The 17,076-nt window shown below is 41.8% G+C and overlaps 1 protein-coding gene across 11 annotated transcripts in view; it reads left to right on the forward strand.

Moving 5' to 3' along the window:
• Positions 1-17,076, forward strand: part of CHL1 (cell adhesion molecule L1 like) — a 140,078-nt gene that overhangs the window by 80,200 nt on the left and 42,802 nt on the right. For all 11 annotated transcript variants that reach the window (XM_074602217.1, XM_074602222.1, XM_074602216.1 and 8 more), the window contains 5 exons: positions 1,010-1,199; positions 3,206-3,311; positions 4,949-5,139; positions 13,900-14,022; positions 15,137-15,307. In XM_074602217.1, coding sequence (XP_074458318.1) covers positions 1,109-1,199; positions 3,206-3,311; positions 4,949-5,139; positions 13,900-14,022; positions 15,137-15,307 — 682 coding nt within the window. In that variant the 5' untranslated portion in view covers positions 1,010-1,108. The remainder of the gene's footprint in view (positions 1-1,009; positions 1,200-3,205; positions 3,312-4,948; positions 5,140-13,899; positions 14,023-15,136; positions 15,308-17,076) is intronic.

The raw sequence follows: 17,076 nt of genomic DNA on the forward strand, positions 1-17,076 counted from the left end.
TCCAAGCCCCGTCCAACCTGGCCTTGAACCCCTCCAGGGATGGGGCAGCCACAGCTTCTCGGGGAACCTGGGCCAGGGGCTCACCACCCTCAGAGTGAAAAATTTCTTCTCAATATCTAATCTAAATCTCATCTCTTTCAGTTCAAAACCATTCCCCCTCATCCTATGGCTCCACTGCCTGATCCAGAGTCCCTCCCCAGCTTCTCTGGAGCCCCTTTAGGGACTGGAAGGTGCTACAAGGTCTCCCTGGAGCCTTTTCTCCAGGCTGAACAAAACATATCTTACACTGGTTAATATTTCACTGAGGTATTGTGAATGATGCTGACGACTGAAATCCTCTGTACACCCACGTTTGTAGAATTCTCTCTCCTTTACTCCTCTGTGAATTACATTTAAATGCTTATTAGAGCTGAATATGTCTCCTTTTGGCAGCTGTCTGACATTTTTGCCATGTAATGCAGCACCTAAGGATGTATAATGGATTGTGTAAAACCTGCGTGTAGTAGGTCTGGGATTATGGAGGAAAAGCAAAGGTTTCATGTTCTGGTCCTTGTTAATGAACTAAACTAGATTTTGTCCTTTTTTAAACATAAATGAAAGATAAAAGACAGAAGAGATTTATGAACAAGGTCATTAGTGTACCAAATTGCTCTCATTAGGTCTGTTACATTACTTTCCAACTTACACAACTCTCATTAGAAGAATTTATGAACTGGAATGCTTACAAATATACTGTATTTTAAACCATCCCTACTTTTAATTGCAAAATAGAATATAATTATGCTTCTGTGCTATAATGGATTTGTACTTTTGATTGTGTATTTTTTTTTTTGGTGTTAGAAACTTAATAGCGGACCTTCCCGAAGCCAGGGGGTGGGGAGAGAGGAGAGGAAATTGTACCACTTAGTGCAATTTAGCTGTAAATCCTGAAGCATTGCTTTAATTTACTAACCTTGTTAGAACCAACTTCATATTGCAAGCTAATATGGCTGTTTCTTTTCCTCGCTAGACTTTCAACTTCACGTCCTTACATCTGATTTGAAGTGACAGTGAGAGGAAGCATAAGGTATCTCTCATTCTGTTTGGACTCCTTGTTTACAGAAGAGTGATGGAGATGCTATTAAGCACAAAAGGGATCACCATATGCCTGTTTTTCTTTGTATTGAGTTTGGCAGCAGCTATTGAAATACCATTATCAGGTGAGTTGTAGCTATTTATTGAACACTTTGCCACTTTGCTGTATTGTTTTCGTATCCCTCTCTCTCTTTTTTTTTTTTTTTTTAAACCTTTCCCCAAAGAAAAAAATATTAAATCCTGCTTTTCAGTTGTTCCATTGTGAATTTAATTCTGCCAGAACATGGCCTTTGGGAAATTCAGATGTGATAAGAACGCAATCTACTTTGTTTGGACCTGTTTAAAGGTAGCAGTAAACTTGTCTGATAACATATATCTGGTGTTTGTGATCCAGCACACCGCTTAGCTCCGAGGGCTTGGTTTTGTCCTTCACATAAATTCCTCATTTTGGCTCTGAATCTCCCTGAAGCTTGTTTGATGTACATACACCCTTGCTTACTTGTCTTGCAACCTGCCGTTTCAGCCTGAAAAAGGAGCAGGTGTATGTCTCAGGGCATACATTAGTCCCCAGAGAAGTATTTCCTACCTCACACACCGCCCTGGGGAGCACCTCCTGTGTCCCTCTCTGGCTGTGCTGCATTCAAACTGCCTGTTTTACACGGTCGGTGCGGTTTCGGGACACGTGTAAAATATGGGATGAGGCTCATAGGGGACAATCCAATGAAAGCCAATGGACCCCACTGCCTGGAGGACAGCCCAGACCTCCCAAGCTTTGCGTTTTTCAAACATAAATGGACCAGGAGGATGACAAACTACAGGGTTTGGGGGACAGGGGGGGAAACTAACAACAAACCAAAACTCAGCATCATTGGGTTTTGAATGAGTTATGGTGGGGATAAAGAAATAAATAAATAAATAAATAAAGGGAAAAGAAATGCAGCCTCTTCGCAGGCCTTTGGGTGCTGTAGCTCAGAGCAGGTCATGGGCCAGTTCCAGGGCATGGCGTGGACCTGCCATGAACTGTTAGCACCCTGGAGCCTGCCGATAGCCCTGGCTGCAAAGGAGAAGGCAATCAAGCAGGTTTACAGAATATTTTTCTAAAGCTCTCCAAACTTGTTTCACAGCATTTGAAAGCAGAAGGTTTTTTGGAGGAAGGTTCCGCAGTGGCTCCTTGTGTTTAAATAAAGCAAAAGTGGAGCTGTGACTGTCAAGCGCAGGACGGACTGTGTGGGCATCCACTGCTTTTACGTACCTGCACGGGGGAGCCATCTAGCCCTTAATTTGCTTTAATGAAGCATTTTATATTTTAATAAAAAGGAATTACATCTGATCAGTGAAGCTGGTGGGTTTGGAAGTGTTCAGCTTTGAGCAAGACACCGTGTTTCGCCCCAGCTTTGAGCTTCCTGGACTTAAAAGAGAAACGAAAGAGGATGTTAATTTTCTTCCCGGCTGTTTATAACAATGTGATGATCCTGTTATCCCCAGCTCCACTGCAGGGAGTGTTCATTGTCCTTCGTGCAGTTCTGTTACACAGACATTTGCAACACTTTAATACCCTTAAAAAAAAAAGAAAGTGAAACATCATCGCGTGACCGTGTGACTGGTAACGGCTCTTCCCGTGCTCTGCCCTGTGGAGGGGTCATTAAGTCATTTTTGCAGTCCGTGGATTTCCTGGCAATTTTATCCAGGATGGAGACGGCAGTTTGCTGCTTCACGTGTGTGTATCTGTGTTGGGATTAAAAAGCCAGTTTTTGACTTCACTGTTGAGTAAATTTACCATTCCACACACCCAAGCTTTGGCTTTAGTTTTAGCATGGCCCCAGCTCTCCTCTGCCCTGGATGGGTTGGTCATACATGGAAGCGTGTGCTGGTGATGCCCCTGAGCGGCTGGTGAACATAGTGCTGTCAATCCTTCCTCTGGCTGCTGGGGCCATGATAGCGCTCAGCTTTGGGAGCAAAGAGTATTGTCACTGCCAGGAAGATGATGATCATCATCTTGGGTTTTTTTAAGGCAAGCCTCAGTCTTTGCAGGAGTAAGGCAATCCTGACATTGTCCCTTTCCAAGAAAGGACCTGAGCGGAGCACAGTTCTGCTTGAATGGTGTTTTAACCCAGTACCTCTTTGTGTTCAGTTGCGCAGCTTCCAACGATCACGGAGCAATCTCACACCCAGGTTGCTTACCCTTTTGATGAGGACTTCACGATTAAATGTGAGGCTAGAGGAAACCCACAGCCCACGTGAGTACTGCTTTCTCCTGGAGAAGCAAGCAGAAATTGAGTTTGCTTTTAACCTCTGCCAAACATTGTTCTGTTTTTGAGGAGGGGAGGAATAGCTGATGTGCAGTAACCCCTCACCATTGCAAGGCAAGGTTGAGGTTTGGGTTTCTATTTAGGCCATTCAGCTTTTGTTGCTCGATCACTTCCACTCACTCCGTGAATAGATATCAACATGCCTTTTTGTTATGGGGAGATGTTCCATTTCTCTAGCATGTGCGAAGTTCACGCCATGATCTAAAAGAGCTTGTCTGGGCTGTGCTGCAAAAGCTAGGAGACAGGTAATGGTAATCAAAGGGTCCCAGCTGTTGTTCTGCCTTTTCTACAGCAACCCTAAAAACACCAAGCACATTAAACCCTGTATTCGGAGATAACATTTGCATTTTACCAGATACCTTGTCTTTACGTGACATCATTATTGCCATGGTGATGTTACAAATATACATATATGGAGTTATTCAAATAAATATCCAAAGATAAACTTTATGTATTTTACACCAATGTAAAAAGGAAAAAGATTTTTAATGAAAATGTGATTAACAAAAACGTAATAATAACATAGTAAGAGCTCCTCCTGAGGTTTTCACCACTGGATGGTGTATGGGCTAAATTAATAGCTCGTTTGCATGTTATTTTCACTCTTTAATCCTTCCTTTCCTTTTTCCCTACAACACAATTGCTTAAAAAAGGCAGTAGTTATTTTTATATTGAGATGGTTTGATCATTTTTAACTGAGCTCTGAATGGGGATTTGTAGTGTGATAACAAATTTCCTTTGTTTCACTGTTTGTCAGCAGATCAATGAAAAGTTCTCTGGTATATTTAAGTGTATGTGATAGTGCTGGTTAGGCGATAGGAACCCGTATTCCCCTCCATACAGCTGCAAAGCAGTTCTGCCAATACTAGTGATGTACCAAAACATAAATTTCTGTTGACATTAATTTATTCTCTTAAAACATTGCAAAATACTGAAAAAGGTATGTATTCCACTAAATGAATGTTATACTGTAATTTCCATCTGTCTCTGATTTTAGCCCAATTTCAAGCCACCTGAGACTTCCAGATACATAAACTATGACCAGTACTTCAGCAAAATCACGCCCCAGTAGCATCAAAACTATAAGCCATTCTGTGTGAAGACCAGGAGAACTCTGTCAAGTCATCTCCTGGGTTTCTCCTGGGTTCAGCCATGGTGTCTCCTGTAGATGGTGAGAACAGCTCCCATCAATCCTTGCCGGTCAAAAGTACCAGCTCTCCTACAGACAGAGGGTTTTTTGCAAAGCTCTAGTTCCTCTCACAGTGTGGCTCTTGCTTTCACAGATGGTCACTCTCATTTTTTTGTCCTTGCCTTAAGCTTGGTATTCTTATTTCATGTCACAGTCGGTTATCCAAAAGTAGTGTCCAGCAGGAGAGACATGCCCAATAGCTAACACAAGTTATAGTAGCCCAGTGGTCATTTTATCGTCCAACTCTCTCCTCTTATATCAAGTTTTTCCTTTTATTTTAATAGTGCTCCATTGGACCCATATTTACCACTGGTTTTGTGCCATAGGGCTCTCTGTTCTGTGACCTGTCCTTTGTAACACTCGTTTTATTTTCCAGCTTCAACTGGACTAAAGATGGAAAACCATTTGATTTATTATCTGACCCGAGGATAGTTGCATCTAACAACTCCGGAACATTTGTGATTCAAAACCGTGGAATCATCACCAATTTTCAAGGGAAATATCGGTGCTATGCATCCAATGTGCTGGGAACTGCCATGTCAGAAGAAATAGAGCTAATTGTTCCAAGTAAGGACTTTTACTTTGGTTTTGTTCTGTTTTTTTTTCTGTCATTCCCCAAATTAAATGGGAAAGAACTAGCTACTAAGGAGGTGTATGGTAAAATGTGCACTGTTTGTTATTCAGTGAATGTTGGAAGGAAAAAAATCTGTGTGCTCCCTGGAATTGTTTCATCTTATTCCTGGGTTTGAGGACAGAAACCAAATCTGGATGCAGGATTTCAGACAATACCCCTGTGCTACCAAGTCCTTACAGGTTTCCAAGTGCTGATACTGACACTCCTTTCCAACTTTAATTAATACAAATGCAAGTGTGTAAATAATGTATTTGTTTTCCCAGACATATTCATTTGGAAAACACTTATTGTTTGCTTTTTCTTTCTGAGTGTCATCTGCCCCACTTCACCTCTAGAGGGTGGGTTAGTGGGTAAAGTAGTATAAACTTTTTAATAGCCATCTCAGGAGAGCTGAATGTTCAATGACAGAAAATTATTATTTGCTTTGACTTGACTATTTAAATGCCTTTATAAAGCACTTGCTTTGCCTTTGTCATAAAACCCATAAGAATTATTTTCTGGTTTGTATTTGCTTAGAGCCGCTCTTCGCTCTTGTGAGGCTTCCTCTTCTAATACTTTTCTCTTTCTGTAAAGAAGAAAGCATAAATATTGATGAGAGTTGTAGCCTGGTAAATTCTCTACCTAATCTGGGCAGAGACAATTTGTTTGTGAGCTGATGCCAGCACATCATGAAAATACAGAAATTAAAACATTTGGAGAGATAAAACAAATAGCAGAAAAGATGGCAGAGTAGCTATCCCAACTGCAGTACAGGTATTGAAAGATATTAGTTGCTCATGAAAGCTAAAAATAATGGCCTAGATCATGAAATAGTTTCAGAAATATATTAAAAAGAAACAACGTAGTGGGCAATAAAGGAATAGGAAGTCATTGTCAGAGAAAACAAAATTGGTTTGAGTCAAATCACTTTGGGGAAGTGTTGGAAAAGACACTTTGTGAGCTTGGGGAAACTCCTGAGTTAAATTAGAGTGATCTCTCTAAAAGTGGAGAAATTTATTTGGTAAAGAATTCGTAATCATGTGATACTTTCACTTTCCAAACCTTTCTTGGAAAGCAAATGTTGTTAAGAGTCATAAGACTGTAATATTTCAGCCTGGGAACTGTGACTGAGTGCCCAGAAATTGGGAGGACAATATGGTCTCCACCTCAGAGCAAGGAGCATGAAATCAGAAGCTGGGGGGAAAGATGGGAGAAATAGCAGTTTAGTACTGCAAAACAGCAACTGATGCAAATGTTTGAAAGCCGAAGGGGAAGTGATCCAATCAATTGGGAGTTCTTTAGTCTGATGTCAGTAGCTTTTGGTGTTTGGTATAAATACTTAGAGGGAGCAGATTAAAGACCTGGAACTGAATGAAAAATAAGCTCCAAAATATAGTAGTAAAAATTACTGATCCTAGAAATGTGTCCTTCCATCATTAGCAGAGAGGAAAGGCAGAGGAGAAAATGAGTGATTTTAAGGACCAGATTTGCATAAGTGGGATGAAATTTATTGATACAAAGTTCGAGGTCCTGATTAGGACAATATTGATACAACCGGCTTTGTATCAATACATTCAAGCACTTGTAGTTTGGAAGTAACATAGGAAGATGAAGACACAATTGGTGATAAATTTAAGATTGGTATATATGAAATGAGAACAGGAAAATTTGAGGCAGAATCTTCTTAATGGGAGTACAAGAGACGTCGCTGGGTCCACAACGGAGCAGGGTGAGAACATAAAGCAGAGTGTATGATGTGGTCAAGTAGCATAGAAGAAGAGAATCAATACTGCACTGGAGGGTTTTTTCAGGCTTAGATCCTGCATTTCCAAGTTCCTACATTTTGTTGTCAGGGGACCTGAAAGGAACTGGGCATATGTGGAATTGGTGTGTCCACATGGCGGGGGGTATCTCCATAGCCTTCTCAGCGTTTGCAATGACAAGAGGTGGCCACCGAGCTACAAAAACCTACTCCTAGCAGGTCTGTGCAGATGAAACAGCCTATGAGAAACATGCGTAATAATTTCTGTCAAGTTTTTATCGTGGGAAATAATCCTGAGAAGTATTTTAGGCATAGCCAGGGTGGGAGAGTCATGGCCCTGTGGTCACTTTGGAAATAAGACACATTGCAGGGGCTGGGAGAGTTCCTGCAAGAGGGCTGCTAAGGATGCCATGTAAATGTATTGTTATGAATGTGCCTCAAGACGGACAAGATTTATTTTCCTTCCAGCCAGTTTTATGGATTTTTTTTCCTTGCTAAATTTACTTCACATTCAACTGTATTGCACAGTATTCCCTAATGCGGTAGCTTGGTGTTTGGTGTGGAATTACCAAGATTACATATATTGCTACGTGGTTTAGTCTCTACCAATTTGCAATTGCTTTAAGGGAATAGCATTCTTTGGCAGCGGATAGCTGCGTAAAGTTTAAGGACAGTAAGTTGAAGTTTATTGAACAAATAAGATAAGCTGGCTCCACAGGTAGGACTGTGCAGCCGATGTTGACTGGTGGTTCAGGCAGGAACAGGGGAGTGATGCCGTTACTCAGAGCTTTAGACAGGACATAGTTATTGACTTTTGAGTCTGGCCAGGACAGTGGGGTTAATATGACTTCTCTTAAGCAAAATGTCTCAGACTCATTAATTTTCAGAGGAGTTCAAGACCTGTGTCATATTTCAGTGAAGGTATATCACCTCCAGCAGCAGAATATTCTGATACTCTGTTGCTACTGAACTAAAAAAGATGCCTAAAAATGGAAAACAAGAATGAGTTGATGTCTGTATTTGGGCTTATTGAATCTATACTCAGAGCAGATAATTTTTGCTTTTAATGAAAAATTGTCCATACTAGCATGAGTAGATATTAAATATACTGGGGTAGTTAGCAACAAATTAAGTGAGAAGTTACAAACACGGTTGTTATCAAATATAAGAGGAATTTTAGTGCTAATACATGCAAAGTCCTAAATCCAGAAAATAAATAAATGGTACAGATAATATATTAGAGCGATTTACCCGACTCCCACATCTTTTAAGGCACATTTGCTTTTATTCATACTCTTCTGTCATAAGTTCTTTCATTTAATGGTGCAATGTAGATGCTGCAAATTAAATCAGGATTCAGAGAGTAATAGAAGACACCTTTGATTTTCTAAAGTGCTGGATGGTCTACAACTGTGCTCAAGTGAAAGAGAGCTGCTGGTGCACAGATCCGCTGTAAAGTAGGCAATCACTGACACAGAAGAGTTTGGGATAAATTACCTCTATTCACCCTCAAGTTTTGAAGCAGAGACTGGTCCATGTGAGAGCACTACATGCATTCATGATAATGATGCAGAGGTGGCAGTGCTTTGCCAGCTGTATTCAACTAAAATGTAAGCGACTTGGCAAGTCACTATGCCAATGAAGTGAAGAAAAACCCAGCAAGTCAGACTAGGCCAGTTCTTTTCATAAATTACATTTACGCTGCAGAAGGAGAAAACTGGGTCTGTAAGGAAAGTAAGGTTGCTCCTGAAAAGGAGAACAAAAGGCTGTTTACTCACAGTGGTCGTTCCAGGAAAGCAATAGAAGTGTCAGCAGAAATGATCATTAAATCTCACCTACACAATGGAAATACCACACCTCCCCTATATATGATGACATTAAGGAGAGTGGGGAAGAATGGGGTTGGAGGATCTCTATATGTTTGCCTCATTTACTAAGTCCAGATTGTTGCAAGATACACGCAGCATGAAAATGAATTTAAATGGTGAGAACACGGACCTCAGCTACCCTCCTCCTCCTGTGTTTAGGGAATCTGTTGCTTGAATTACTGAGTAGGCCCAGTGCCAAAGGAAGGAGAAGGAGTACTGTTTAAACTTCTTTAATTAACTGTAGTGTAAAAGACTCTTCATGGTAGACTGCGTTAAGATTTATGCTCAGTGTTTCTAAAGCTGCTGCTCCAAAAGACTGAAGATCTGAGGATGGAGACATAGCTACACATAAAACTGTCCAGTGGCAGGCTGTGCTATGCCAATGATGTTAGCCCTAGAATTCCCAAAGAAAGCAAAACCTGTGTTAATATGTAAAAAAACCCAACAAACAGATGTGAATATTGTGAAATCATTAAAAGATACTGAGCTGATACTGAAATAGGAGGTTTCAATAACACGCTTTGTGAAGGTATTCAGTATAGCCTTTATGGAAGAGAAAACAAAAGAGAATAACTCACTGAGACTTTGCAGATGATGAGAATAAAATTTAAACGTCTTGCCTCCTAAACCGGTGTCCTGTACCTTTGACAACTTTTATGGCCATCTAAATTGTTGGGATCACTCTGATTGTTGCCAGCAACCGTCATTTTGGAAAGGGCAATAGAGAGAGATTTACACAGAAAAAAAGACTGTCACTGATTCCATCATAAAAGCTTCTTTGAGAGCGAGTAGATTGACAGACATGGTCTTCTTGACAGGCAAACTTTCCTAACTTTTTCAATTTAATGCAGCAACTAAAAAAAACATAAATAAGCAGGATCATATCTCATAAACAGTTCAAAGGCTGCAATGAAAATTACAGATTTAACTACTGCTTATACTACATGGATCAGAATATCAATTGATGCTGTGAGATGAGCACTGGAAGCTGCCCAAGCTGTATTCAGTACAATTCTTGGGATAGGTGACTGTAAGTCACGTTTCAAATTCTTTGATGTGTTGGGCTGTTCACTGCACAAGATATAGATCTGTATAACAAATCAGTCAGCTACTAATTAAAGTGTCTGAGGAGCTGGGAATTTCAAGGATACAGAATTTTCTTGACTACTTCCACTTTCCCTCACTCTTACATCCTCTAAGGATTTATTTGCATGGAAGAACTCAAGAATATCCATGATAAGCCAGGCTAAGCATCCATCTAGACCCCGACACATCTCCAGCAGCCTCCACAGATAAGGCTATAAAAACAGACCTGGTGTATAGTGATGTTTTCCTACAATAGTTTCTCAAAATATTTGCTAATTGCTGACTTACCGTAATGAGTTGACTCCCATTTTACACCAGGTACTGGTAGAAATCAGGCACAGTGGTCTCAAGGACTTCTACAGTTACCTGGAGAAACCCTTTTCCTTCAGTTCAATTTCTCAACACTTTACCCAGAAACATGTAAAATACCAGATCGAATGAGCTCCATTCTCATATAAATAGGTATAAATTGCCATATTCAGTACAGTTACAGTTGTGTGGAGTCCCTGTAGTCGGCAATAGGACAAAACCTAAGCTGTAGGGCAAAGTGTGCTCATAGGTACCCGAGTAAATCTGAAGCAATCCTGCTGGGGACTGGAGCACCCCAACTCTGGTTGCTACATTTCTGCATCTATACTGCTAAACTCAAATTTAGATTTTTATATTGCACTGTATTGGTCTCCCTCCTGTTTGCATTTACTTGAGATACTGCATTTTCTGAACAGATAAGAACAGATAAGAAGTAGGAGGGAGTGACCCGGCCTCTTTTCTGAAATTTCTCTCGGCCAGCCTAATTTGCCAGTGGTATTTTAGCCTAATCCCGAGTACAGCTCGGTCATTAAACTTTGAGTCACCCCAGGGATTAAGCAGAGCCTGGTTCCTTGCACAGATGACTCGGCGCACCAGTAATCCTCCATTTCCACGGTTTACCCACTGTCAGAGCACTGTAATTCTGTTTTTTGAGCTCTGTACAGCATTCACAGTACAGCCTTGTCAGGAAATAATATTTGGGCAGCGAAGCCTTTCCCAAGACCGTTTTGAGAGCTTTATATGTCACGGTGGGCTTTTAGAAGATGTCTCTGTAACAGAAGGCAGGTGTGCAGTTTGTCATCTTCCCTATGGCCGTTTCCTACATGCCACTTGATTGCTTGTGTCGCGAGAGCCGTCCTGCTGGCACTTCAGCAAGCCTTTCTCAGAGTCATTAAATAACGTCGTTCTCCCCTGTGTTATGGATATGTGAGAGGTAGCACTTGGAGCGACGCTGGATTCTCTGTCCCCTCTCATTATATCCGCGTGTGGGGAATTGCATGAAAGATTGACATGACAGTTTTAATGGTATCGCTGCAAAGAGATCAATTGGTTGTAAATTTTACAGTGTCCATGTGCTGCATTGATAACTCCATACAGTATTAAACACTTTCATGACACAATTAATCTTGTATGATACTTTTGAGCTTAATTCAGCTGTGATAGTTTCTGTGATCAGCCACAAATCAGTAGTGATTGATTCTGGAATATCTACTAATTAAAACAGGAACACTGGGGGAAAAAAAAAATATTGCCTACATATACATGCCGAAGACAAATGTGCAAGAGCCAAAGTCTAATGTGATATTAGCTTCTTAGTTTTAATAAATTTCCTCATGCAGAATTCAGAAGCAGTTATTTTTCTAGTCTTTGAGACCAATGGGATCCCAGCAAGAAAATACGCTTGTCACAAGGTTTGGCTCAGGAATTTATCATGAAAGTTGAGTTTTCCTGCCTTGCAAATCTTCAAGGGTTCAAAATGCTATGCATTGAGGGGAAAATGAAAGTTTTCCATGTTTTTCACAATGAACGAAGTAAAACAGCATAGAAGCACTCAGAAGCCCCGACCGCCTGTAGTTCAAGCACTTGTTAGGGATGGAGGACACTGGGGTTCAAGTTGCTGCTTCCCCCATTGGGGACCCAAGGCAGATGTCTGGGCCCTGCAGTGGAGATGAATGCCTGCACTGCCAGCTAATGATACCAAGATCATGATTTTTCACTGTCTCCTGGTGGGACTGACTATATTTTTGCATAATTCTGTAATAACTGGCTACAGACTTTGTCTGAGAAGACCAGTGGTTATGGCACCCGACTGGGATATTGGAGCCCCAGATTTAGTGGTGCCAAATGAGGCAGAAAATGGGTTTGAACAAGAGTTTCCAATGTCCAAGATGAGTGATCTCACTATTAGTCTATTTGCTGGTCTCTTTGGTTTAGTCAGAAATCCCTTATCCTTCACCTGATCCAGCTTTCTTAGAGTTTTGTTGAGAGTGATGTGCTTTTGGGAGTAAGTAAGCTTTAGATCAACAGAATGGCTTTTTCCTGCTGGAAAGTGTTCCATCTCGCCAGCGGTCAGCGGATGTATTTTCCAGGGCTTGAAGACTATAGGTTATTGAATGTACTGGATTTGGATATATAGTTCCCTTTGTTATCTGAAATTTCACCTGCAGGGTGGATAATGCTCATTAGCTCCATTTTGCCTCTCCTAAGAATTCATAATGTATTAATAATCCTGCTGGAGATAAAAATCTGTGCACAATCTGCACTCAGGCAATCAGTGTTATAGTTTTATAGCTTCTTTGTATGTCTACTAATCCTACAACATATAAAGTCTCCTCTGAGTCCTGACCCTGCGTTTCTCACCCTCCTCCTTCGGTTTGGCACCTGCGATGTGACGCTGCAGCTGTCCTGCGGAGCCACTGCTCTGGACCACCGGTGTTTCAAATTGTTTATTCGCTATCAGAGTTCCCTGTTATGACTTGAACACCGGGATGGCAATATTTGCTGTGCCAGTTTATTCTGCACAGCCGGGATGCTTTCATTCCTTTGCTCTTTAATTGCTGTTAATTTTGCTGTTTAATGCAGTTGCCTGAACTGAAACTTTCGCTAGTTTGAACTTGCCTGAAATGAAAGGAAAAGACAGCGCCCGCCCTGAAACTGTCTTAGCTAAATTTGTTGGAGGAGTGGTTACATTTTGCGGACTAATTTCTTTGAGCTGCAGACTCCGGGTGCTTGGTTTGGTGCGGGCTCCAGCCCAGCTCTCCTTCCCGTCTTCTTGGATGTGCTCTGGGGGCATTTTCGGCTACTGAGACTGTCCAGGTTTGCCCAGGTTTGCCAAGTGTGGTCCGGGCTTTGAACAGTCTGCTGGCATTGGTGCTGATGCTCTGGGTGATTAAACTACTCCTTGATCCCCTAATTATTTAACCTATATTTAAGCCCAGATAGTGCAGCCCTTGTGCACCCCTGTGTATTCTTTCGTGGAAATCCTGCCTCTGCATCCCGAAGGGCAAGCTTGCCGAGAAAGCCTGCAGGTTTTACACCTGAGGGGATGAGGAGGCAGTATAGTCTTTAAACCAGACCTCTGCTTCATCTGTTTCTGGAGATGGATAAGAATTGGGACAACTCCAGGCGCAAGGCAGAATAACTGCCCGGTGTCTGTCCTCACCTGCATTGACTTGCTGTGGTTTCTTGGGAACCACTTTTTAGCCATGACTTCCCAGAACACGCTGCACTCCCAGACTGGTTTCTGGTCTCCCGGGAATGGCCTGGGACCCGCCAGTGCACAGACCTTTACGCCAATCTTAGCCTCAGGTTCTGTGTGGCTTTGAGTTGTCCCTTCCAGACAGCCCAAACAGGGGAGCTATAGAAAGCATTTCAAAATAAATGCATTAAAATAAAGCCTAAGCAAAGCTCATGGACATCACAGACAAGTGTTAAACATCACCCCTCAGTTGCCTGACTTTCAATACTACAGGCTGTGCACATTATGAATGAAGAATTCCAGCAAAGATTTCATACTCTTCGTAAAATGCATCATTATTCTGTATCATTTTGCAAATGATAACTAAAGGCAGAGAATGCAAACGATGATGTCAAGGTAAATATTTTATTAAGAACTATACTAAGAGGGAAGCAAAGGGCAAAATTTCAAAAGGTAGAAATAAAAGAGGATCTTCTTTGCTTTTGTACAGGTGTACCAAAATTCCCGAAAGAAAAAATTGAGCCCCTTGATGTGGAACATGGTGATTCTGTGATTTTGCACTGTAACCCCCCAAAAGGCATCCCGCCTTTGCATATCTATTGGATGAATATTGGTAAGTAAACAGTTTTTACACAATTCATGTGAGGAGACTCAAAGCATTTGTCTTCCAGAGCAGTTTCATTACAGATTCATAATTGATGAGAATGGTAATTGTGCAAGCGCTTAGGAAAAAAGATCTAGATATTGGAAAACAAAATTGAAAAATGGAGACTGGAGATATGTTTTTACATAACACAAAGTTAAATTGTAGAGTGCATTGACACAACATATTATTAAACATGAGATATCAGAAAGTTTACATGTCGGTAAATGAGTCTACCAGTAACGAGGACTACTGCATTTGCAGTAGAGAAGATAAAATGTGTCTATATATTATTTCTATCATTATTATTTTCCTCTTTTCATAAACAAATGGTTGATTTATGATACTAAGGAAAAAAAAAAATCTGTCAGGTATGTATTATTAATTCCTTGCGGGTTTCTATCACGTTGTTCTTCAGCATTGGTGTTCTGCAGGGCTTTCTGGCTCTTGGGAAGCAAAGTAACTCAGATTGCCTCCATGACATGACGGGTTTGTTGCTGATGCTGACCAAGAACTTGCAGAGACAGGGTGCCAGAGTAAACCTCTGATCTTATAAGGCAGCCTCTCTACTCCTGACATACGTGTTTAGCACAGACCGGCGTTTGGCTGGATCAACGACGAGACAGTGCAGCAACCTTAGCTCATCCTAACACTCCCCTGCCGTAATCTGCAGTTACGGGCGAGCAAAGTGCTTGGGAGACTGGCCATGGGGGACACCTGTAAGTGGTGACCTCCGTGTCATCATTACAGGCCTTTGTATCGGGCAGAGGCGCTGGAAATTCCCTTTGACCTGAGCAGAAACATCGTACCGAGTACTTTTAATGATCCATATTTCATTATCAATTATTTTTTCATGTATTTCATGCATAAACATATTACTATATAGATAAATATTTATTAGCAATTATCAATCTTATGTTGAATATTGGTTAATAACCCATCGGTTGTGCTGGATCTTCTGCTTCTTTCACGTCAAAGTTATATTCTCTGTCTGGAAGCGAACATATGACAGGAGAGCATTAGCAGTCATATTGGTGAAACAGCCCAGTATCATTACCATATCATAATTATTTTTTCTTGCTAGATTTGCAGCACATTCCGCAAGATGAAAGGGTCTCCATGAGCCTTAAGGGAGATCTCTACTTTGCGAATGTGGAAGAAAATGACAGTCGGAGTGATTATTGTTGCTTTGCAGCGTTTCCAAGACTGAGGACAATTGTACAGAAAATGCCAATGACGCTGAAGGTTTCCCGTTGTAAGTCTGTGGATGAGTAGTTTCTTATTTTCTGTTGTTTTTTCTTTTTTAACTCCCCAGGCATCAGCAAATGCAGATGGGCGCCCTGTGTCTCTGATGCCATTCTCTCTGAAGAAAATGCATGTTACTGTGCTTATTCCTGCATTATTAACCTTACTCTAAGGGCTAAATTCAACTGATAAAAGCTTTTTGCAGCTGCTGGGTCCCAAAAACGCCTCGTTCTTACTCCTGTTCTCCCCTTGGTGAAAGCTAATGATGCATTAGGGAAATCCGCTTCTCTTGCAGTCTGGGGGGTCACCAGGTCTCGAGGACATTGTGTGGCCGCCTCCTCGCTGGGCGCAGGCCTGGTTTGGTGCGGGTGCAGCGGCAGGGTTGGGAAGGATGGCGTTAGGGAGCTTCTCACCCACTGCCTGCCTGCCAGGACGCGGGGAGGGAGCTGTGCCCGGAGCTCTGCCATGGAGGCCTCTTTGCCTTTGCCATCACCATGCGTCAAGATAAAGGGGGCAAGGCTGTCCTTGTCCTTGTCCTTCTCCTTCTCCTTCTTCAAGGAGAAAATGGGCTGCTCTTTAGCAGCAAGCCCTGTAGGCCAGTTTTTTTGGATCTCCCCAGCGGTGACTTCCGTGATGGTCCAAAACAAGCAGGACAGGCAGCCAGTGCTTTCCAGGTCTTTGAAGGCTGCCATGAGCGTCAATAGTGACACACGAGGCATTTTCCATTTCCTTAGTGACGTGTTGTGTAGGGACCATCAGATTCTATTTATTTATTTATTTAAGCGGATCTGTATTCCTGTGGTCTCCAAGGGTCTCCTACAAAAGATGGTTTCAGGTGCTGCCCCAGCGCCTCACCGGGGTGTGTGGGCTTTGCTGTCCCATCCTCCTACATGTGCATTTGTTGGATGTATACCCTCCTGCTGCCGTATCAAACCGCTAATTCCAGCTGCGTAAAGCCACTGAACACAAGGGGTATATGGGTAGCAGTGTTAGAAACAGAGGAGAAGAATACAAATATCCAAGCAAAAAAACCCCCCACGCTCTCAGCTGCATTAAATCAGCAAAGCCCGATAGAAGCCGCTGGAACTAAGGCAGCTTATAGCAGCTGGAGATCCATCCCGCTTTGCTGGAATCTCTTTTGGCTGTAATAGTTTCTGGTATCACTTGTACCACTCACCGGGGCTGCCTGTGCCCTTAATATCAGTCTTCTGTTTCACTAATACTTCTGACCTTTCGGGCTTATGCAGCCCAGAAAGCCAAGGAGATTTTTCTTCATGAATGAAAATCTAATATTTAATATATTATTTTGAGAGTTTTCTTGTTGGGATAAAAAGATAAAGGATTAATAGTGGCTTTGTATATCTTAATGCTTGCTTAAACCATATCTTGGGATAATAATTGTGAGAAAAATATCAAAATGAAATGTTGCTCTCCGTAGCTTTTCTGATGGGTCTGGTCCCACCCATGTGCACACAGAGATTAGAGAAAAATGAGATGGGGTTTGACTGTGGGGCCTCTGGTAGCCCTGGCAGTGGCCCAGCAAAACACTGCAGTGTGTGCACCTTGCCATCAAAGCCACGGGACTGGGTGCAGGCAAAAGCGCGAGGAATATACTTAAAGGGTTTTGTAAAATCAGCTCACTCATCCCTGTGCCAAGTCCCTGTTGAGGGACTGTATTAAAAAAAAAAAAAAAAACCACATAGAAAAACTGAAACAATAAGAAAAAAAGAGACTGGGTAAATTTTATAAAATTTCCTTACAGTGGTTACTTAGGGTTTA

This window comes from Larus michahellis, chromosome 10, assembly GCF_964199755.1.
Source record: "Larus michahellis chromosome 10, bLarMic1.1, whole genome shotgun sequence".
Classification (NCBI taxonomy): Eukaryota; Metazoa; Chordata; class Aves; order Charadriiformes; family Laridae; genus Larus; species Larus michahellis.